At 35.5% G+C, this 22722-nt stretch overlaps 3 protein-coding genes across 3 annotated transcripts; 1 reads left to right on the forward strand and 2 right to left on the reverse strand.

Moving 5' to 3' along the window:
* Positions 1-409: 409 nt before the first annotated feature.
* On the reverse strand, positions 410-12237 carry LOC147566259 (uncharacterized). The gene is made up of 6 exons (XM_086668270.1): positions 12118-12237; positions 11024-11734; positions 1420-2800; positions 1260-1337; positions 1052-1168; positions 410-968 (listed from the first exon to the last, which is right to left on the reverse strand). Exons 4-6 carry the CDS (start codon positions 1329-1331, stop codon positions 765-767), a joined length of 393 nt encoding a protein of 130 aa, XP_086524396.1. The 5' UTR covers positions 1332-1337; positions 1420-2800; positions 11024-11734; positions 12118-12237; the 3' UTR covers positions 410-764.
* Positions 11018-11710, reverse strand: LOC147566260 (protein FAR-RED IMPAIRED RESPONSE 1-like). The gene has a single exon (XM_086653978.1). It carries the CDS (start codon positions 11708-11710, stop codon positions 11018-11020), a length of 693 nt encoding a protein of 230 aa, XP_086510104.1.
* A 2958-nt stretch (positions 12238-15195) lies between the features above and the next one.
* Positions 15196-22138, forward strand: LOC147566261 (uncharacterized). Its single transcript, XM_086652745.1, has 12 exons — positions 15196-15836; positions 15948-16036; positions 16189-16269; positions 16380-16782; positions 17499-17644; positions 17748-17951; positions 18037-18112; positions 18480-18636; positions 19233-19355; positions 19438-19531; positions 20934-21082; positions 21888-22138. Exons 1-12 carry the CDS (start codon positions 15792-15794, stop codon positions 21953-21955), a joined length of 1635 nt encoding a protein of 544 aa, XP_086508871.1. The 5' UTR covers positions 15196-15791; the 3' UTR covers positions 21956-22138.
* Positions 22139-22722: the final 584 nt, after the last annotated feature.

Consider the following 22722-nt stretch of genomic DNA (forward strand, 5'->3'; position numbering starts at 1 on the left):
TCAACTCATTTATGTTCATAAAAGAGTTTAGAAGGCAAACACACATGTAAAATTGAAACAAGATGAAATCATTGAGCAAGATATGATAGCAGATGAAGTTGACCTTGGTTTTCTGGTTAAAAAATATCAACTGTGTTTGTTTCCTTCAAACAATAAGTTTCACAGCTATGAAAAAAATTACCTATATCAGGCCAAGTAAAATTTTAAAACCTAAGCTTCAAAGTTAGAGGGGATTGGATGGTACTCTTCCATTCAGAACTTAAGCTCTATCTCAACTACATTATATATATATATATATATATATATATATATATATATATATATATATATATACATCGGAACAGTTCAGTTTAATCTTCGTAGTGGTAGCTTTTAAATTCTACAGCTAACGAACTACTATGAATTTTACACAAAAAAATAAGATACCTTAACCTTCGAATTCTGATCAGATTTCAGAGTTATATAACCAATTCAAGTAAACTAATATTATACAACCGACATTCTTAAACAAAACTAATACTTTGGAAAGACGTTTTATTTTTGAACATAAACCATATAGACCTGTATGTTTTATTCAATACTTTATATCAGAGACCAAAAACAAAAAACTAAGTAAGAAATGAATTTTGAATATAGCTGCCAAACTACTGCTACACTTCGGAAAGACTGCAGTTTTTTGGACTGCACAGTCCATATTGCTGCACTTTGCAGTCCAAAACCTGCTGCACTTTCTTCATTTGTGCTATAGGCGAGCCTCAACCACATCAACTTGAGTTCTCTTCATGTGATACTTCATCTTCTTGTCCGCTGTGTCCATGCCCGATGTTTCCATGTCCGATGCCTCCATATCCGCTCCCTCCATGTCCGCTGTTGCCTCCATGTTCGCTGCTGCCTCCATGTCTGATATATGTTCCGAGTTGGGCGTAATATTGAGGACCATACATGCCCGTCAGTAACGCCATATGTGACTGAATAAGTAAAAAAATGAAATAAAATAAGTTTATACATATATCTAATTTGTGTTAAACCAAACAATAACAAGAAGCATTACCATGTGCACGGGAGGTGTAATAAACATGTTTTCTTGCATAACGTTACCACCAAATTTACTTTCTTGTGTGGCTGTAAACTTCCAATTTGGATCGCTTGTGGTTGTAGAAGTGCCAAACTAGATATACAAGTGAGTCCAATATAGTTAGCATCGAAAATAACATTAAAAAAAAATTCAATTCAGGTAAACAAGTGTCACGCTAAATTACCATAGGTGTGGAAGGTGTGTAAAACAAGTTCTTCTGTGTAGCAATATCAGCCAATGTACTTTCTTGTGTCATGTTACACTAAATATAAGATAAAAGACAAGTCAGATAAAATCAATGTAAGTAAGAAATGTAAGAAATCATCAAGTTTAAGTATTCTGACCTGCTTCTTTGACTTGTATTTGGTTTTCTTGAATCTAGTCTCTCGAGGTCGACCTTTCGCCTTACATGATCACGGATCGCGAATGTCTTCTTGTGCATTATCTTCACAATCAACGGTATAACCTTTGGACTTACTTGTTCCAGAAGAATTACTGACTTTATCTTTAGGAAAAAACTTGGGTTTATATTTAAGGAGGTAATCATTGAAATGTTCTGTTGATCTTTCATCGTCACAAGCAGCACTTGCTAGTTCGTTGAAAGAACGAGACAAGACATCATAGCGTTTTACCTCCGGTGACGTTTTCCAATCCCCGTAGTTGAGTTTAATCTTTGTATAGGATCTTGTTACATCCTTCCTCCATCTCTTTAGGATATATTTATCCGACACAACATTGACTTTGTTTCTACATAAGACGGTAATTGAGTGTCGACACAACATCCCTTTATACTCGAACAATAAACAATTGCACCTAACTTCACATTCGACAGGGTTAAATAAAACCTTGTAGTCGAAATACTTCGATTTTCCACCTATTTCTTTCTCCTCCGAAATATTATATTAAAAAACGGGACCAAACTCTATACAATCTCTCGTTTCGCAAGCCATCTTTCCAGCCATTTCCTTTTGAAATTCTTGAAATTTTGAAAGTGTGTATTTATCCCTCATTTGCTTTTCTATCGCGAACGGACTCACACATCTGATTTGTAAATGATATGATCTAAAATCTTCTCGTGCTTCTTTTTCAATTTTATCCTTCATTGCCAAATTATATTGCTCAAAAAAAAGCTTTAAACTAGTCTTCGGGCCCATATATCCGTCAAAAAAAGCATTCATACTTTCACTACGTTGGGTACTAGACATTCCCGCCCAAAACTTATCTTTCACGTAAATTGGTACCCAACGTTTTCTCTCTTCATACAAGGAGCCCAACCAAGAATTCCCGTGTAACTCATATTTTACAACCATTAAGTTCCACCTAAGTTCAAACTCCTCTTGACTAAGAGTTTCATATACAATTTCACTAAGAGTGTGACTTATCTCATCGAATCTTTTGTAGCTTCTGAGTTTTTCTGGTACTTTCTTCATTACATGTCAAAGACACCATCGGTGTCTTGTGTTGGGGAATACGATTGCAATTGCATTTTGCATAGCTCTATCTTGGTCTGTAATTATGGCAGATGGAGCTATTTCATCCATACAAGCAAGCCATGTCTTAAACAACCAAGTAAACGTATCCGTGTCTTCGTTAGACAACAAACCACAACCTAGAATAGATTGCCCGTGATGGTTTACTCCGACAAACGGAGCAAAAGGTAGACCATACTTATTTGTTAAAAGTATGTCGTGTCAAATGTGACAACATCTCCGAATTCTTTATATGCTTTGTAGGGATTTATACCCTTCTACTAGTGTTTATAGCGGAAATATGACATCTAATGTCTACACTAGTATTCCCAGGATCACATGCAAAACTAGTAATTAATCTAATGGAGATAGTAGATTACCTTAATCGCTTTTCCCTCGAACTAGTTGAATTGATTGAAGAAGACCAAGAGCTTCAAGTGTAGCTCCTCTACTTGGGACACGAGCAATAAATTTGATCTCCCACCTTGTTGTATAGCTAGCACACCAATGGTGGTTGGATAATAAGAAGACCTTCTTCTTGCTTGACTAGAAGATAGCTTGGGAATTAGCTCACTTTCTCCTCTCTACTTGATGTGGTAGAGTAAGAAAGCTTAGAGAGAAATTCCACACCTTATTCTCTGCCCTAAGAGTGTTTATATAGAACCCTAATAAGAATCCACCTCCTTTTAGGTTTCCTAAAACACCCTTTAGAATAAGATTTAGGGAAATAGTCGAAAATAGCAACTATTGGTATTTTCTCAATTCCCTAAGGAGATGACGTCCAAACCCAGCCAAAATTGGCAGATTTAATGTTCATAACATAAGGAAACGTCCCTCCAAAAATCAGCCCAATCCGAGCCCTAAAAGTGCCCGAATCGGCCTAGGCCCAAAAACCCTGTTTTTGGCCCTTTTGTACTATCTTCGCCTAATTCCTTTTTAGGCCTATGAGATATGTTTATGGGACACTCCCATGATTATATCTCACTCCCACTAGTCATATCCTAGATCAATTTGTCACTCTTATGTGTAACCCGTTGTAGGATCCGATCGAAGTTAGCCGCGAATTACTTCGTAATTCGACGATCGTAGTTGGTCTCTAGCTACAACTCTACGATCCCTAAATCAATCGGACTTGATGATCTTCCACATCAATTGTCCTATCCGACAATTTGTTCGCATTGTCACCTTGGTCGAAGGACATCTCCTTCAACTCCTTCAGACTCCCACTTGGACTTAGAACAAGTGCAATGCCTCGATTCCCGTGTCAATTTAGTATCCCATCTGATACGTCACGTCATTCAGACTTTCTTGATATCCGAGTACAACTGTAAAAGACAAACGATTAACTTTAATCCGTTTGAGCGCGGCCACGCATTTTCAGTTGCTACTCATCAAGTGGCCTTGAGACACTTTGTACCTAATGTGATTAGGGTGACACAATCCATTCTTGCGCTCCCACTTAACTTCATGTCTATCCTGTCCTTCTCAGTATCCGCCTTTATAACCTCCTTTTACGGCGCGGCGTTTAACGGAACCAAAGTCGGGCATTCCTTACATAAGATGAGTGGAGCACTCATGTTTTGAGGAATCTCTCCAATTATCTTTATGAGAAGTATTGACGTTCATCACGAGTGATGTACTTCTCATTTGAGGGTTATCCAGTGTATAAACCTTTTACACACCCACGTAGTCGAATAGAATATACTATTCATATAGCCCATGAAACTGCGCTATCCCATCGACTCCCGTGCTAGTCTTCGTGAGTCATTGTTGTCCATGCAATGACCTGGACCAGGGATTTTTGATAATAATTATTCCAAGTTCACTTAATAGGGTTTCATTCATCAGATCACGTATCTGACAAACCTATTCGGAACGTTTTATTATCGATGGACTGTCGTTTAAACACTAAACCAAGTTTAGACGACTGTGAAATAATTCTTATTATTTCTGATAACGAGAGTTGTAAATCTGAGCCTCTTCCGTAAAACTCCTTTTACCCACTCAGTTTTACTTGTCGAGGTTTAAAATTTATACCTCATGCCTTAGACTGTGTATGAATCTCATACTATGTCTTAGGTGACAGTTTAGTTTGACTACCGTGGTAGTCGGTTTTAAACTTTGCTTATTTATCAATTAATTTGAAGATTACTATCTTCAACCTTGATAATATCTAGTAATCTTTACTAGAGTTAAGGCCTTTAATTCTTTGTGTAGTATTTGCAACAGTTCCCGGCTTAAAACACTTTTAGCCTACTTTCCTTCCATGTCTGGAAGTTTGCTACGATGACATGTTCAATTTTGTACTACTTCATCCTTTAGCCTTCTAGGATGTACTAAGTAGTGTTTCGGTTTTCCAATCCGAATTCGGATGTTTAAATGCTAATCATGTCCAACATGATTGACTTTATGTTTTCGAACATAAATGTCTCTCTCATGCGTGCTAGCTCATCGGTGTCTTTTAGACTCCGAGTTTTGCAACGCCCTCTGTCATGAATTTTTGGGTCGAAATTCTTTTAGACTTTCCGAGTCTTAGATTTTCTGTTTCGGATCTCAAGCATCTCAGCGTACTGAGTCTCTCTAATCCTATCATCCTTTTGATCTATGCTTATAGATCTTCAGATGCCCAAAATGGCATTTTATCCTTTTGTGTGTGGTCCTTTATTGAGTCAGTTCGTTACTGTTATACAACACCTTATGTCGTACTCAATCTTTTGTATGTACTCTGCATACGGACCCGGAAGGTTTGTTTACTTCCACTTACCTTCCTGAAACTCGTGATTCAAGATTTTCTTCATTCTCCAGGAATCAAATTTCTCTGATTGCCTTTTGAATCGTAGATTCTAACCCTTGCGTGCTTTTAATCCGTCGATAGATTTCTGAAGCATGCTTGTGGACATAACTTGATTGGAAGAATCTTTATTCTTCTTGTCTCGTTTCGGGAAACACGAATGTTTCCATCCTTCTCAGTTTTCTATTTTGGAAAACCAATTTAGGTCTTTTGTTGACTTAAATTATCAAGCTTCATGTCTTGACGAGATATGGATTCCACGATGATTTTGGGTTCTAGCCAAAATCTAGAGTCAGTTTTCGTTTCTGCGCAGGTCTTTTATCTCTTCAGAAATAACCTTTATTTTCTGTGTCTTTGAGATTTGACCTTTTAGGGCTTTTGAACAACAATTTGGAATTTTCTCAATTACTTTAAGATATTCCTTTAGAGACACTTTCACTTGTTTTGAGAGTTCTCCGGCGAATGACATTCGCTTTTGTGCGGTGGGTTTATAAGATCATGTCTTTAACTTTTCCTTTTCCGAGGAGCCGCAGTTTGTTGCTCTTGGTCGACTTTAATCGTCTTGTACAAGTTTCATGATTGTTCTTCATGACCCTCCATGATTTTTCTCATGATCGAATTAAATCGACTTGTACTTTTCTCCCACTTATTCTTGTAATAATTAGTGTTTTTCTCCCAGACGACCAGGTGATCTAATTATTAGAAGAATACTATCATGAGCAACAAACACTTTGTTCTCTTGATTGGTTGTGGAAGAAGCCCAAATTTCTTCTAAAGAAATTGCGTCAGACTTTAGCTAATTTTGTAATGCTTTTACAAGCTTAGCTGTTAGACGGACTTTGGTAAGTGTGAAAACAATCGTTTATAGAATATGTCCCAAAATATTCGGAAGACTGGCTTAAACCCATCTTTGATCGAATTATGCATAGCAATGTTCGATTGCTCCCACTGAATCCACCATCCGTCGGATGTGTTCCATGGAGCAGAGTTGGGAAACTATTTCTCAACTCCTTTGATGGTTATCAAGTGTTTGACTCAAGTTTTCACTATCTTGTCAAAGTGATTCTTTACTTCGGTTTGTACTTTGTTTGAACCTTTCAAACATTCTGACTTATACTTTATGATTTGTACGTTTCCATACTTCATGAAGTTGTCAGAGTACGTATTTGAAGTTTCTCTCGTTAGCTTCTGCAAGTAAACTTATAGGTCTGCATAACACCGTATGAGTCCTAATAGATTACTAGTCTTTATGCCTTTTGAAAAGGGTGACTTTGTCAATTAGTCCTTAAGACCCAATTGACAATGCTGAAGTTTAATGAGTTTGAATCTCTTGATTTTAGCCATTATCAATGTTAACCTTCAGTTAATTTTATCACTGGTTTAAAACATCAGACGTTTCTAGAAGAACAAAATAATCACTATTAAGTTCTAAGCTAGATCAGTGTCTAAAAGAAGACTTCGATCCCTTTCAGCATCCCTAGCATTACTGCTTCTGCTCCCTCTTGGATCTTTACTTCTTTTAGTCAAGTATGTGATTTCTTTGAGCTCCCACTGAGCCGCTCATCTGGTCTTAAATACCTGATGAAGGAATTTTACGATACTTGTTTTTAACTTTGTTAACAAGGATACGGAATCGGAATTCATAATTCCATTCCTTTTGTCCTCCAGGTGCCAAAGGTAGTTTCCTTTTAAATGGTCTAGCCATTGTTCAGAAACATTCACAGTAATGAGAAATACTCTTGATCATGTACTCGGTAGCTGCTTTTCTTTGATCAAATGTTTGTCTCACTTGACTGATCCTTTTGCCCTTTTGAATCTATTTCTAAGATTCTTTGTACCAAATCTCAAGAACCTTTCTTAGACTGGATATTCCCGTATGTTCTGCTCAGTTTGTTTGTAACAACCTGAGTGACTCATCTAAGGTCTTATCTATCTTTGTTCAATCAATATTGAATTGGGTGATAGATGTATTCTGTTGTCTTCCGTTAGGATGACTTTCAGATTGCCTTGGAGGTCTCGTACCTCTCCATTTATGACTTCTGTGGGAAATTCTTCCTCAGTTTGTCTTAATGGTTATGCTAGCATTCATTATTCTTCCAAAGAGAATGTTATACGATTGCTTGCAAATGGCTTTTGACCTTCTCTTGTATGAGTCAACATTGGGATTGGGTATTCTAGTGACCTTCCTTTTGAATCTGAGAATTATTCTCGGATTCATTCTTCCATTCTAGGAAGTGGATCAGCACCTCCCTTAGGTGTGATTCAATGTTGAAATCGTTTGTGTCATCTTAAAACTACATAAAGAAATGGCAAAGTTTTAAAACTCGTTATCGTCTTTGAAAAACATTAGTTTTCCCACATTATTCAATAAAAATCGTCCCCGATTGAATAAGTGATTCCATGACCCCAGTTCTTCGAAGTAAAGCGGACGAAGGCCCTACCCTTTGACTCCGTCGTTCCGGGTGAGCGAACTACTTCACTGATCATACCTTATGACTCTTGGTTGATAGATTTCATTAATGAATGACTAATCTATCCTTTTGCCTCGAGTATCCAAGACTCTCTTGCTGATCTCGTTGAGTAGAACCATTTAGACGTGTAGGCCTCTTCTATAGACCTACCCGCATTGTCCCAAGGTAGAGGAGGTACTCTGCGAAGGCCGACCCACCTTCCTCGAACAAGGGCGCAACGAGTGTCTTAATCTGGATAGGCGATTACTCAAGATTACTTTTGGGGACTTTTACGCTAGTCTGGCGTTTGTTATAGTGAACTATTTAGCCTAACTAACATCCACGACATAAAGCGTAAATAAGTAAGTAAATGCGCGCGAGAAAGTAAATCAAGTAGACATGGATCCTAGTATGGCCCCTAACCTAGAAGATCTAATCACCCTTGGTTTTCTTCTTGTTTCGCCTTTTGGTTCGTCTTAGATCGCCATCTTTGAACCTCCATTGATTTCTCCCACTCGCCTTTGGATTTCATCCTCGAGTTTCTTCAATGGACTCATAGACCCTAAACTCTAATTACAAGACTCTAACGATTCGCAGATCGTATAAACTTGAAATTAAAATTAATTACAAAGCATGCACCCATCCGTGCTTAAAACAAGAATAAAGAAATAAATCTATGGCCATACTAGTTTCCCGCATTCACATCACATGCAATCATATAATATATCAAGGCTAAGAATTATATATGCATGATTATCTTGGGAGATACTTTTGTTGACATCACATGTCACATTACGGACCTTAAGTCTAAATTCGAAGAATTCTACTAGTGGTGCTTTCCGGTTTTATCTTTTATGATTTCTAAAATCATCTTTAAGAAAAACTCCGTTTTGGGCTCGAGAAAGCCCGGGTCAATTTCGGAAAAAAAATATTGGTTCGATTCTTAATGATTTCATAAATCAATTTAAAGAGAAATCCGTTTTGGGCTATTGGATGGCCCGGATTGATTTTGGAATTATTTGGTTGGAATCGGAAAATAATTTTTGGCAAAAACTCCCACTCGAATGATGATCCCTTTTCGTGGTCCGAAAAGCCTCGAAAAAGCCCGGGACAAGTCCTAGACAAGTCCCGGCCCAAGCCCAAAAAGGGCTCGGACAAGGTCCGGACATAGCACGGCCCATAGGGCCGGCATGTCCTGGCCGAGGCCTATCAAGGCCTGGTCTCGTCCTGGCCGGAGCCAGGACGCTAGTCCATGTACCAGACGCGTTCTAGACGTGTCTGGTACTGGACCGGACCAGCACTAGGTGTCTCGGACTAGTCCGAGACACCCAGAACCTCCCAGACGCGTCTGGTACTGGACCGGACCAGCACTAGGTGTCTCGGACTAGTCCGAGACACCCAGAACCTCCCAGACGCGTCTCCAAGACGCGTCTGGTCGAGTGCTCTGGACGCGTCCAGGAAGCTCCTTCGCAGCTGCTGGTCGCGTCTTAGACGCGTCCAGAAGCTTCTGTCGCAGCTGCTGGTCGCGTCTTCAAGACGCGTCTCAGCAGCTGCTCTGGACGCGTCCATAGGACGCATCCAGGAGCTTCTGGTCCGGCCAGGAAGCTTCCTGGCCGGACACTAGGGTTTTTCAAAACCCTAGTTTCCAAAAAGAAATTTTTTTTTTTTTTTTTTCTTATGCAACTTTAAGTTGCTATTTTCCAATTTTAAAACTTTTCTTAAATTTTTGAAATTCTTTTTAGAACACTTCTAAAATTTTTCAAAACTTTTAGAAACTTTTTAAATTTTTCCAAATTTGTTTTGAGAGTTTCCCAAACTCAAAACTACTCTTTTTAGAACACTTCTAAAATTCCAAATCTTTGTTTTTCAAAAGTTTCCAAAATTTAAAAAACAACTCTTAATCAAACCAATTTTGGATCAAAATCTAGGTTTTTGAATTTTTTCAAAGAACAATTTTGAAATCAATTTAAAAAATCTTTGAATCCAATTCATAATTAATCAAATTTTATGTTTAAAACCTTTTTAAATATAACTATCAACATAATCAAGCATGGATTAGTTTGAAATTTAATGAAATTGAGTCTTTTAAAACACTTTTAATCATCAATTTGATTCTCAATTTGAAAATTTATTGAATCCCATCAAATTATGAGTTTAAAATACTTTTAAAACATCTTTTAAAATACTTTTATAAACTCAATTTTCAAACTATTAAGCATATTAATTAGTTCGATTCTTAGCAAAAACTAGTTAATGGCAAGAGGCTCTGACGCCACTGTAGGGATTTATACCCTTCTACTAGTGTTTATACCGGAAATATGACATCTAATGTCTACACTAGTATTCCCAGGATCACATGCAAAACTAGTAATTAATCTAATGGAGATAGTAGATTACCTTAATCGCTTTTCCCTCGAACTAGTTGAATTGATTGAAGAAGACCAAGAGCTTCAAGTGTAGCTCCTCTACTTGGGACACGAGCAATCAATTTGATCTCCCACCTTGTTGTATAGCTAGCACACCAATGGTGGTTGGATAATAAGAAGACCTTCTTCTTGCTTGACTAGAAGATAGCTTGGGAATTAGCTCACTTTCTCCTCTCTACTTGATGTGGTAGAGTAAGAAAGCTTAGAGAGAAATTCCACACCTTATTCTCTGCCCTAAGAGTGTTTATATAGAACCCTAATAAGAATCCACCTCCTTTTAGGTTTCCTAAAACACCCTTTAGAATAAGATTTAGGGAAATAGTCGAAAATAGCAACTATTGGTATTTTCTCAATTCCCTAAGGAGATGACGTCCAAACCCAGCCAAAATTGGCAGATTTAATGTTCATAACATAAGGAAACGTCCCTCCAAAAATCAGCCCAATCCGAGCCCTAAAAGTGCCCGAATCGGCCTAGGCCCAAAAACCCTGTTTTTGGCCCTTTTGTACTATCTTCGCCTAATTCCTTTTTAGGCCTATGAGATATGTTTATGGGACACTCCCATGATTATATCTCACTCCCACTAGTCATATCCTAGATCAATTTGTCACTCTTATGTGTAACCCGTTGTAGGATCCGATCGAAGTTAGCCGCGAATTACTTCGTAATTCGACGATCGTAGTTGGTCTCTAGCTACAACTCTACGATCCCTAAATCAATCGGACTTGATGATCTTCCACATCAATTGTCCTATCCGACAATTTGTTCGCATTGTCACCTTGGTCGAAGGACATCTCCTTCAACTCCTTCATGCTTCTCTACTCCTCTGATCTGCCCAAAACACATTACGTAAACAACAATCGTCATCTAAGTCCATACTGAAAATGAAACCATTATTTATTCTTTGTTGAGCCAAAAAATACTCCTGAATCGCTGTACTATCTCCTTCCCCAAGACGTAACACCCTTGCTTTTTGGATGTAATTTCTACAATCTCTTTCATTAAATGGAACATTTTCGTGTCCACCCGCTGCTACAACTTCTTGTCTATAACTTCGACTCAGTCTAGTTCCTGCCATATCACAAATTTCTAGTTGTCTGGCGACACGTGGATCGATTTTTCTATTACATTTATAGTGACGGACTTTCCCAGGACTAAGGATATGATTATGCTCTAGAGACACAATAGTAGTCTCCCATTTCCCGTTACTGTGTAACTTAGCGACAACTCTAGCTTTGCATCCATTTCTACCACTAGGTCGGGGACCAACTAGATTGGTTCCTCTTGGATTAAATTTTCCATGCTTACCACATGCTACCGTAACATACCGAAGAATTCCATGAACACTTTTCATCGATGTCTTTTTCACTGGATGTCTGGTCTGTTTGGCATAACGAAGCCAATAATCGTACAAGTCTTCAACAATATCGAATTCCATCCCAACTCTAGGTACTTCGATTTCTGTTGATTCCTTCGCTACATTTTCTTCTACCGAATTCATCTCAAACAACGACAATGATTACAACTTCAAATCAACAAAAAAATCAATAACAAATAAGTAAAGAAGAAATATTTCAGAGATGAACATGTTTTTTGGAAAAAAAATCTTTAAAACAAAAGAGAGGAATACAAACCAGTATTACTAGAGAAGAAAAATTTCAGAGATGAAAGACAAGACATCAGAGATGAATTACACAAATTTCAGAGATATAATACCATTAAAGAAGAGTAAGAATCAAAACAACACACACATATATATATATATATATATAAAGCATTTTACTCAAGATGAATACAACAATTCAAAACAGTAACAAACTTGCATTTTTACCCAAATTTCAAAGTTGAAATACATGAATTTCAGAGATGAATTACATAGATTTTGTTAGTGAGATGATAGCTTCTTACCTTCGGCCAGATGTTGATTCCTCGATTTTAAACCTTCCTCACCTCTCTTTATATCTCAATTTATAAAAAAGATTTCAAAACCTAAATTGCAATGGTGGTTTTGGGAAGAACAAGCTCTGTTGATGAAAGAGGAAGAAGAAAAATCGTGGGATTCAACTAGCCAAGATTTAGGGTTTTTTATTTGATTCCATCTGGATCGTTAATAACTCAGCGGTCCAGATTAAAACGAGGAAGGGGCAAAACGTAAGGGAATAAAATAGCTGGACTGAACTGTAAAGACAACTTAAAAAGATCAAAATAGTGCGCCAACGCGGTAAGATGGCCGACGTGGCTTCGCCACGTCGGCCATCTGCCCGGGGTCTGCTCAACAATTCAGTTCCCCTATCATTTTTGTATTGAGAAGGAGGGGAAGAGAAAGAGAGAAAAGATGGCGGTGATTGGTGGTGGGTGGTACTAGGGAGTAGGAGATGAAAATTAAAGAATAAAAAATAGGGTCCGTGGGTATATAGCCCAAAATAATGTTCAAAAGGGATTTAGGATCCAATCTTCCCAAAAAATGGATTTTTAGTCCTTTTGCTCTTGGGACTAAAAACCCTTAATATATATTACATAATTCCTTCCATGTCCCAGTCGTTTTTTCCGGGATTTTAATATGTGGGGCCGGACAAAAATTTCAAACGGTTTAATGTACCTTGATTTTAGGATAAATTTAGGAAAAAACGGATAGATTCTCACGAAATTTTCTCTCTCTTCTATAATCTGTTTAGAAACAAAATTCAAACTTTTGCAAATCAATTTTCTCTCTCTTCTTTACAGATTTGATATGGAGATTTATTAGCCAAAAATATGGAGATTTATTAGAAACAAATGGATAGAAACAAATCATAATTTCTCTCTCCTCTAAACAGATTTGGAAATCAAATTTTCTATTTCCTATTATCCGAATCAATCATAAACCAAAATCCTAACCAAAACCAAAACGTCATCACCACGGATATTTCCAAATCAATTTTCTCTCTCTTCCTTACAGATTTGGAAACCAAATCAATTTTCTCTATCTTACTATGTAAATTTTTTTTCGATTCAAAACAATTTTCTCTCACTTAACTTTCAGATTTGGAAATAGTATATAATCTAGGATCAATTTAGCGTGATTTGGGGGTTAATATCTAAAACATATATGTCACTTTCTCTCACTTAACTCTTAGTTTTGGAAATAGTATATTTTTCTGAGAACATTAAAGCAGCATTTGTTTTCGTTTTTACTCATACATAAATACTCATCGGATACAAATTATGAAATAAATACGTAAATTATGTATTGTTTATGACGAATAAACCATCATTTGTCAAGTATACAATGTAATTTATCAAATGTATTTGGGTCTTGTTCAGTAAATTACACATAATTTCTTTTACATTACACATAATTACCTTTACATAACACATCGTTTACATTCTGTTACAAAAAAAACGTACAAAATCTTCTCTGGTTCAATAATGGTGCCCATCCATGTTGCCCTATTGCTTGGAATGCTAATGGAGGGGGCCGAATATGAGGCTTTTCCAAGGAATCATGATCAAGATCCATTCAAGTGTGCATTTCTTATGAAATATTTCGAGGAGTCCATCAAAAAGTTAAGTAACAAAAACAAGGGTATTTCAAGTTTGATTTGCTTATTTTGATTTGATGATTCTGCCTGGAACTCCATCTGTGATAACAAATGGAGAGAGATTAATACATATAAATTATATAAAAAAGTATATAATTTACAATAAATTACATGAACATTTACGTAAATTATATGTAATTTATTTCAAAGTACACGGGATTTACATATATAAGCGAAGTTGTTCTAATAATGAAACGAGTACTGTTTTTGAGATTAAAGCATAATTAATGTTCCATATAATATTCAAGATATTCGTGATAAAGTATGTTTAATTTGTCAGAAAATACATATATCATGTTCTCATTTTGAGAAACATCGTACGGTAGATGTTTGCATAATTTACTATAAATTATGGTAATTTATGATAAAGTACATGTACTGTTAATTCTGTTATGAGGAACCGTACGAAAAAACCACGTTTCATAAATCCGTACGGATTGAAAATCAGATCTGAAGAAAAAGTACGAATATCATTAGGTTTAAACTACATATCTAAAGATATCTGATACGATGATTGATTGCAACAATAAGTATACTCGATTTATAGGAATTAGTAATGAAGGATTATCTCATCAATATCGAAATCATTAAAGAAATTTTTAGAGAGAGAAATACAATAATAACATACTCGATTTGAAACAGAATCATTAAAGAAGAATTTTGTTTACCTGATTAACAATTAAGAAACTGATTTTGAAAAACTCTAATGAATATGAAACAATTTCTTTGTTTTAATGGAAGATTTTCGGTAGATTAAGATGTAGAGAGAGAGAATCAACTACTATAAACTGAAATAGAATCACAAAAACTTATAAATTGATTTATGTTTTACCTGATTAACTTGATATGAAGAGACATAAATGGAAATGGAGTTCTGAGCTTGTGTATTGGATTAGAAGACGAATGTTTGAAAAACAATCTAATGAAGATGAAACAAGATTTCTGTTAATGGAGGTTTTGTTATGTGAATCGGATTTAGAGAGAGAGAATAAAGAGGTTTCGGTTACTGAAAATAATGAATCGATTGGAGAGGGAATGTGGGAGATAAAAATGGAAGAAGATCTTTATGGATTTTGAAGATAAATCAGTTATAGTATATATTTCTTTGTTTAAAAACGTGATTGGAGAGAGAATGTGGGAGATAAAAATGGAAGAAGATCTTTATGGATTTTGAAGATAAATCAGTTATAATATATGAGGAAGGTTAGATTAGGAATTATGATTTATTTGGTATTATAGGGATTTGTGTTTTTTCTTTAGATGACACCAAATGGACTAGATATCCATTTATATTATTTTTTTTGGTTTTGAAATCCTTTATAGGATTAGAGAGGACTAAATGTCTTATTACGGTCCGTTTTTTGGGCTATAAACTCAAAAATTCTAAAAAATAATAAATTGATTTAAGATTCAAACAGTAGTTACACCTAGATCAAATCTAATTGACCAAATTATTTATTTCTCAGAAAATATTTTGGATGATCAAAAAAAGCACACTTCGGGAAAACCTAAGCACACTTGAGGAAAACCTAGGAAGCCGATTAGTGTCATCAGGTAACCCACGTTTGAGGTAATTTGATATCATATCCTTCGACTTAAAAAGAAGGGGAGAGAACGAAAAGGAAATGAGAGAAGATGAGAAAATAGTAAAAATTGATTAACCCATAAATATAGGTTAAAAATCACGAAAGGGCGCCTAACCCTAATAAATAAGTTTTGAAATGGTTTTGATGTTTGAAAAGGAAATAATCGGAGATAATCTTCTTCTGAGTGACCCTAAAATTTCTACCTGGAAGATATCGATTTTGGTCAATCATCACCAACCAGCGCATCTAAGTCACCAAATTTCACACTTGTCTCAAATACACTGTTTTCTTCACTGGTAATGGCGGTTTTAATCACTACTACAAATACTACTCAATCGATAAAATCCTCTTATCATCAACAAACAACATTCAGAAATCAACTTCATCTTCTTCATTTCTACTTCCACAAGCTACCATGAGTCTTCGTATTATAGATCCTGAATTGAAGTACTGTCACCAGGTAAGTTAAATTTATAGTTTTAAGTTTATTTGATTCATTCATCAGTCGATCGATCTCTTTGTTTGTCTAATCAATCTTTCATTTTGATCATTTTTAATTGAAATTTCACAGTGTCGACAAAAAAAAGTAATTGAGGCTTACTGTAACAACGATACTAAGAAATGTTCCAACAAATTTTGCCGTTCGTGCCTTACCGGCAGGTTTGATTTTTTCAGTAACTAGTTCGATGGATCATAATTTCTAGTATTTTTTTTTCTGAAATTTTCATCTTTGTTATCATCTTCCTTGATCTCCGATCTCTTCCTCTCTCTCTATGTAAGTTGATTTTGATTGCATGAACTGATGAACACAGGTACGCAGAGAGGCCAGAAGAGATGCCGGAAAATTGGAGCTGTCCAGAATGCAGGGGTTTCTGCAACTGTAGTGCCTGCATGTATGTGCATTGTTCTTGATAATCTAAATTGGATTTGCAAATTTAGGTTTTGGTTCTTTTGTTTTTGTGTCAATTTTTTAGATGTTTAACTTACTAACTTCTTTGTGCAGGAGAAAAAAGGGATTTTTGCCTACTGGAATCCTGACTAAAAAAGTGAAGCAATTAGGGTTCGCTTCTGCTTCTCATTACTTGCAGGCTGGAGCCCCTGAACTTTTGCCTCAGAAACCTGAACGCGAAGGTTCTAAAATAGATATTCGTTTTCTACAAGAGAGAGCTTTGAGAGAGATAAAAGTAGTAGCAAGAAATGTTGGTAGTACATCAGAGTTCAACGGTACTTACCGTTTTCTACTAGAGAATGAGAATGATACTCAGAACTCTGTAAGTGATCAAGAAGAAATCATAAACCTATTGCCTGAAGGAGCTACTCTAACATCTATAGCTGATATTAACTTAAATCCCGAGATTATCGGACCTTCCCTGCAATTCCTAGAGTTCTGCAAGACTTTCGGAAAGGTAAAACAACCTAAGTAATACTTCTATTGTTAGCTATAAATATAAGTAAGCTATTTTGTATTAGTGTTGGATCTTAATGAGATGTTTGTGATTGTTAATGCACGTGTTTTTGTATTCTTATATTACTTTACCTTCCTTGTAATTTTCCTTCAATGTCGGTGAAATTTATGATTTTTCTTTAGAGTTGGTGGATTGTCATGCATATTTGAGTAGTTATTTTGAGTGACACACTTGTGTTTAGGATTCTTAATATTTAAGTTTTGATGTTCTTGTCTTATAAGCAATTTTCTTCAGGGTGATTCCTTCATAAAGTTCGCGGATTCTCGTATGTCTATGTATTGTTGATATGATCAATTTTGGGATGCATACGATATTTTCCATATTCCTATCTTACCATGTTTGTAATTTCCCTTCAATATTGGTAACAATTTATCCTCTATGGAGTTAGCAGATTTCGTGAATTAAGTTTGGAAGGAGAACCTGATGTTTGACGTCAAATAAATATAGGAAACTATGGTTCCTCGTGACATTGTTATTAGTTATTTGGTTTGCTAGGATTCTACGATTATCGCTATATTCTTAGATTGTCCCTAAATGCATTTCATGGTACTGCTAGGTTTAATTTGTGCTTCACAACTTGATTTTTTTCCTTCGAATAGAATAATATGTATTATCATTGGCCTCATCTTATTGAAGATTTTCTTCTCCCATATTAGGTTTTCGGTATCAAAGATGGTGAACCGTTATTGCTTCTGAGAGAAGTAACGTCCGAAAGCGTTGACGTTCTCTCAAGTGGATGTACTCCAATTCTCAATTTTCAGTTCAACCTTTTGTCAACTATACAGAAGGACTCTGGATCAAAGTATAGTTCTCTTACTTGCGATTTATATAGAAAAAGCATTTTAAGTTTACTATTTTGATGGACTAAATGCATTCCTTTTGTCTTCATACTTCTATATCTTTAGATCGCCAGTGAATTCTACAAGAGATGGAGATATGTTTTTGCAAGCTCTTGAGAAATGCATATCTGGATCAGGTTGTAAATTAGAGGGATTGCCAGTAGATTGTTTTGTTAGGGATGATGTCAATAATGATGCGTATTACAAGCTAGACTCCTTAACAAAGCTGAGAATGTTGAATTTTCTGTGTGATGAAGTTCTTAACACTAAGTAAGTAATACTAATGGTTGAGTATTTTCTTTTTCCTGCATTTTGCTCTTCTAAGAACTCTAACATCACTATTTTGTTATCTCAGAGACATGAGGGGAAGGATAGATGAACAAAACAAAGACTTCACTGAAAGACAGAAAAAGGCAAAACAAATTGCTAAGGTACACTACATTTACTTATAGAGAACAAAACTTAAGCAGTACTTGTTCAGATAAATACTTAAGTACGAAAGAATTTTGTATTTGAATATGAGTTTTGGTGTACTTTTTTTGTCTTTCAACTTGAGTTAGATCTTAAAACAAGTTCCATCTCAAATGCGTGAGTTTTCAACTACAAAGTATTTCTTGATTTGAAAGAAAGACTTGTGATCCGATTTTATTTAAGAGTTAAAGGATTGCATCAACCCGTGTAAAATATGTAAAATATGCTTAACATTAATATGTAATATATTTAGATTCAGATGTTAAAACAAGCAAAAACTACCTTGTACTGATTTTTGAGTTCGTCTGCAAAATGGACTTTGTATAGGAGAACCAGATGAAACAGATTGTTCTGTATGATGAGGCTATCTTGACAAATGGCTCAGTTTCTGTCTCTCCATGCGAAGAAATTCCCTCATCAAGAAAAGAAGGAATGGAGAAAACTGCTGAGATGTTAGAAGCAGAAGTGACCGAACCACCTCAGAGTACGCTTTTTCATTCATTTTTTTTTTGAATTGTCAGCGTGCCTCGACCCTTGACCTCTAAGGTGGAAGACTAAACCTCTAACCCCTTCAACCAACGGTTGTTGGCACGCTTTTTCATTCAATACCTTTACTCATTTAATTGTATCGTACGTGATAGTTCATGTTGATGGATTAAATCAAATTACGTTTAAGTTTGTGCTTCCAACTGACCCACCAATTGTGCAGAGAGTTGAGAGGTCTTTAATCCCTATAAAGTACATTTCTGAACTATTCTTTGTCTATGTGGGACTATTCTGGCAAACTCATCATCTACGTAACCAATGCAATGCACCATTACATATCTTGGATATGCTTGTTGCTGAAGTTAGGGTCATATATATTTCACCATCTGTTCCTATTTAGTTGATTATCCAGGAGGACACTTTTCATCGTCATTTATAGTCAAAAGTAAACATTTTGAATTCTTTTATTTGTATTCCTTGTTGTTGGAGTTTTGATAGTTTGCGCATTCATTTTCATGGTCCATGTCCATATCTTGCATTTATACCCGTATATTTTCCGTCCGCTAACAATATAATAACCTTTCTTTTAACCAGATGAAGAAGAAGAAGAAGAGTCAGTGGTTCTTAGAACCAAGACTGTTTGTTTCGACAGGAAGGGCAACTTGTTTTGGAAACTGAGAGGGTATCCTCCAGAATCCTATGCTTATTTGGTTCAAGGTTTGTCATACTACATTACCTTACTATTTACAGATTCCATTTCATCCAATTTATATCTCACTTCAGTATTACTTTTCTACAGAGATTAAACTCACCGAGTCTGGTTCTCCTGAAGAGAACTGGTACACTTATGGCCCTGAAAAGAGAAAAGCTGTCGAGGATTATATATCCATAGAGTAAGTCCAGTCCACCCCTTTTATGGTACTAGGTATAGCTCGTGCCCATAGGGCACGGAAATTTCTATATTTATGTTATACAAAATTATCAAATATTTTGGTCTTATACAAATATTGAAGTAATAAAAGTATATTTAAAATAATAACCGAGATTATATTGAGTTGTCTGAAGGGAGAAAAGAGGAAAGAGAGAAAAAGAGTTAAGAGAGTTTTTAGGGAGTGGGAACTATTTTGACTGTTAAATATCTATCTTTTGAAAGACTCTTTAAAAGGAAGGGCCATGATTTACAGAAGAAAATTGGACGACCGAAATTTATAAACCAGAGTTACGACATGCATGGGCGGAGGTACTTGGAGACCATCCCTGGCTGCAGCCAGGGATGGTTTCCCAAGTATCTCAAAGATGATAGCCACCAAGTACCATGCAGCCAGGGTTATTTTACCATGCATCTAAAAAATTTAGTCATTAAGTAACAAATAGCTTAGTGGTGAACTTCTTACCTCACACACTTGAGGTTTTGAGTTCAAATCCCTTCAAGTGCATTATTTTGCTACTTGCACTCATTGGTTTTCTCTTGTGCTCCCCAATTTCAAGTTTTTTATAAAAGGATTTCTATACTTATAACTAATTTCTTTTTACTAGTTCTATTATTTCAAGTAATATCAATGGTGATTAAAGTTGTAGTTTACTAATTGAAAATTTGATTTGTGCCTGGAGTTTCAACTCTCACAAGATCCGATCTTTTTCCATAATTTAAAACGAATAAATACTAATCACTAGTATATATTTACATTGTAATATTTACTAAGATCGATCGAGACTAATAAATAGTAGTAGTATATTCCGTAGAGAGATGTGTGAAGATCAATTTTGTTGACTTTCAGTTTTGCTCCTGTTGCATTGGTTATTTTACGCTTTAATTAAAACTATATGTCGCTAATGAAATAAGATTGTACTACATTTACCATGGATTCGTAAGGATGACAAAATTACATTAGCAATAATTTCTGTAGTTTAAATCATTGTTAAGAAATCCATCATTCTTAGGGTTGATAAAAGTTTTAGCGTTCTAAATCATCAATTGACTTTTGGCGAAAAATATTAGGAGACATGCTCGTTAATTAACTCCAATTGTAAGTACACTAAACTTACGTCTTCCAAACAAGAGATCCACGAAAACAAAAGGTTTCTTTTCTATCGTTTGTTTTATAGCAATTTTAGGCTAGTCAGGGGTGATTTCGAATCCTGGCTCCGCCCTTGACGACATGGCACCAAAACCTATGTCATTTGTTATATAGATTAGAGCTTAAGTAACCATTTCCTTACAAGTAGGTTTTCAAGGATAGTTCAGCCTGACAGGCTTTAACATTACCCCTTATATATTTTGCTTTATGGATTCAGAAACAAGAACAAGAGGCGTCGAAGGGGAACTCTTCTGAGGAAGTCTTTAGCTGAGCCTGTTTCTGGAAAACCTTCAACTGGGACAAATGCTGCAATCATGGAACTAGGAACTTCGAACGGTCAACTGACTCTGACATATGGAACTGAAGGTAATATGGGTTTATCAGTTTTGCAATTCATTTATAAAAAATCCATGGATAGATACTGGTAGATATTTACTACAAAACATTTTTTTTCTTATTTTCGTCAGTGTCTAGTCAATTTTTCTCAATACATGAGGCACTTTACATTCGAAATTCTGCGAACTTACTTATGTAACTCTAGTCTCAAGTATCTGGCCGAGAGTAATAACATTTTATCCCTGTAAAATTTGTGATTGTATCACTTATATGAATGAAATATGGTTTCGGGGTTTCAAAAAAAAACAAAAAAAAAATTTCTTTCGGGAGTGCTTCAATGACAAAATCCTTGAGTTAATGATTCGTTTTCATTGAAAGACAGTTTTTTCAAAGTTTGACACACACACACACACACAACACACACAGACACAAATATAGTTATGAAACCCTCTTTCTATATATAGAGAGAGATGGAGGTTATGTGACGAGGTCCGACACATGGACATATCTTGATTTCGTTTTAGAACATAAGTAGATGGAACAACATGTATTTATTTGTCCTTTCGGATGAGTAACCTTGGTCGTCTAATAAATTTGTCCATTTATCATGATGTTTTAGGCATAGAATTGAATCTACAGCAATAGATTGTTTGTAGTAACTTTTTCATCCTTGAAATGTTCTCTTCCTTTATATGGTTATTATGTATTATTATCCTTGAAATGTTCTCTTCCTTTATATGACGTTACGTTCTGCAAAAATTTTCTGTAAATTTAAGGATCTTATGAAGTTAATAGTTGACATTATAAACAACTCATTTACTTGATTTGTGTGCAGGAGAAGAGCTTGTAGGAAATAATCAAGAAGAGGAGACTCAGCTGCAACCTTCTAATCCACCCTCCTAAATAAATTCAAAATTATAGAACTATACAAAGCTCTTACTTCTAGTAAATTATTAAATATATATTTCTGTTGTGAACTTCCTGCACAATGACTGGTTAAGATATTAGTTATATAAATTATCGAACAGTTAGAGCTATTCATGAGCATCTTCAAATTTTATATTGAAATGGAAGTAAGCTTACAGTGTGAGGATTTGTTATGTTTCTCAGGCTGAAGATCTTGGTTTGATTTCATGAGATCTACTAATTTAGTGCAGATTTGATGGCGAAAATGCGCACTGATCAAATTTAGTGGTCTAGATTGATTTCTTCTCGAATAAATGTTTCTATTATGATGAAGCATCAGTACCTTGTATTTATGTCCACTGAGAATAGATTTTCACTATGATTGAAAAATGTGGACTCTACCCTGTCACAATCCCGATCGAGGTATGTGACCAGGATGTACAGAGAGAAAGTTCAAGCATAATAGTCTAAGAGCATCTCCAATGCAAGACTCAATCTTAAAATCTTAAATGCCACCTAAGACTTTAGAGTTTTTTTTGAGAAAAAACCTCTCCAATGCAAAACTCAATTGAGATCTTAAGATGATGTGGAAGCATTAAGTTTTAAGATGTCTCAACTAGAAACTCTATTTTTGAGATCTCTTTTGAGAGTCTTAAGTGTCCTAGTCATCAAATTTAATTTTTGAACCAATAGAAAGCTTTTCTTTCTCAACCACTTTTTCCTATTAAATGTATGTATGACATGTGTATCTATTAAAGTTTTTT

The sequence above is a fragment of the Eschscholzia californica genome, unplaced genomic scaffold, assembly GCF_041429995.1.
Source record: "Eschscholzia californica isolate CP2 unplaced genomic scaffold, dmEscCali1.0.p SCAF_1, whole genome shotgun sequence".
NCBI classification, from domain to species: domain Eukaryota; kingdom Viridiplantae; phylum Streptophyta; class Magnoliopsida; order Ranunculales; family Papaveraceae; genus Eschscholzia; species Eschscholzia californica.

Bases quoted from the DNA above. Each gene is read 5' to 3' on its own strand.
- LOC147566259 (XM_086668270.1), bottom strand. From the start codon at position 1,331: ATGACACAAGAAAGTACATTGGCTGATATTGCTACACAGAAGAACTTG. The intron at 1,169-1,259 runs GTAATTTAGCGT...TTGTATATCTAG, and splicing joins ACACACCTTCCACACCTATG to TTTGGCACTTCTACAACCAC. The intron at 969-1,051 runs GTAATGCTTCTT...TTACTTATTCAG, and splicing joins TTACACCTCCCGTGCACATG to TCACATATGGCGTTACTGAC.
- LOC147566260 (XM_086653978.1), bottom strand. From the start codon at position 11,710: ATGAATTCGGTAGAAGAAAATGTAGCGAAGGAATCAACAGAAATCGAA.
- LOC147566261 (XM_086652745.1), top strand. From the start codon at position 15,792: ATGAGTCTTCGTATTATAGATCCTGAATTGAAGTACTGTCACCAG. The intron at 17,952-18,036 runs GTAAGTAATACT...TTGTTATCTCAG, and splicing joins GATGAAGTTCTTAACACTAA to AGACATGAGGGGAAGGATAG. The intron at 21,083-21,887 runs GTAATATGGGTT...ATTTGTGTGCAG, and splicing joins TCTGACATATGGAACTGAAG to GAGAAGAGCTTGTAGGAAAT.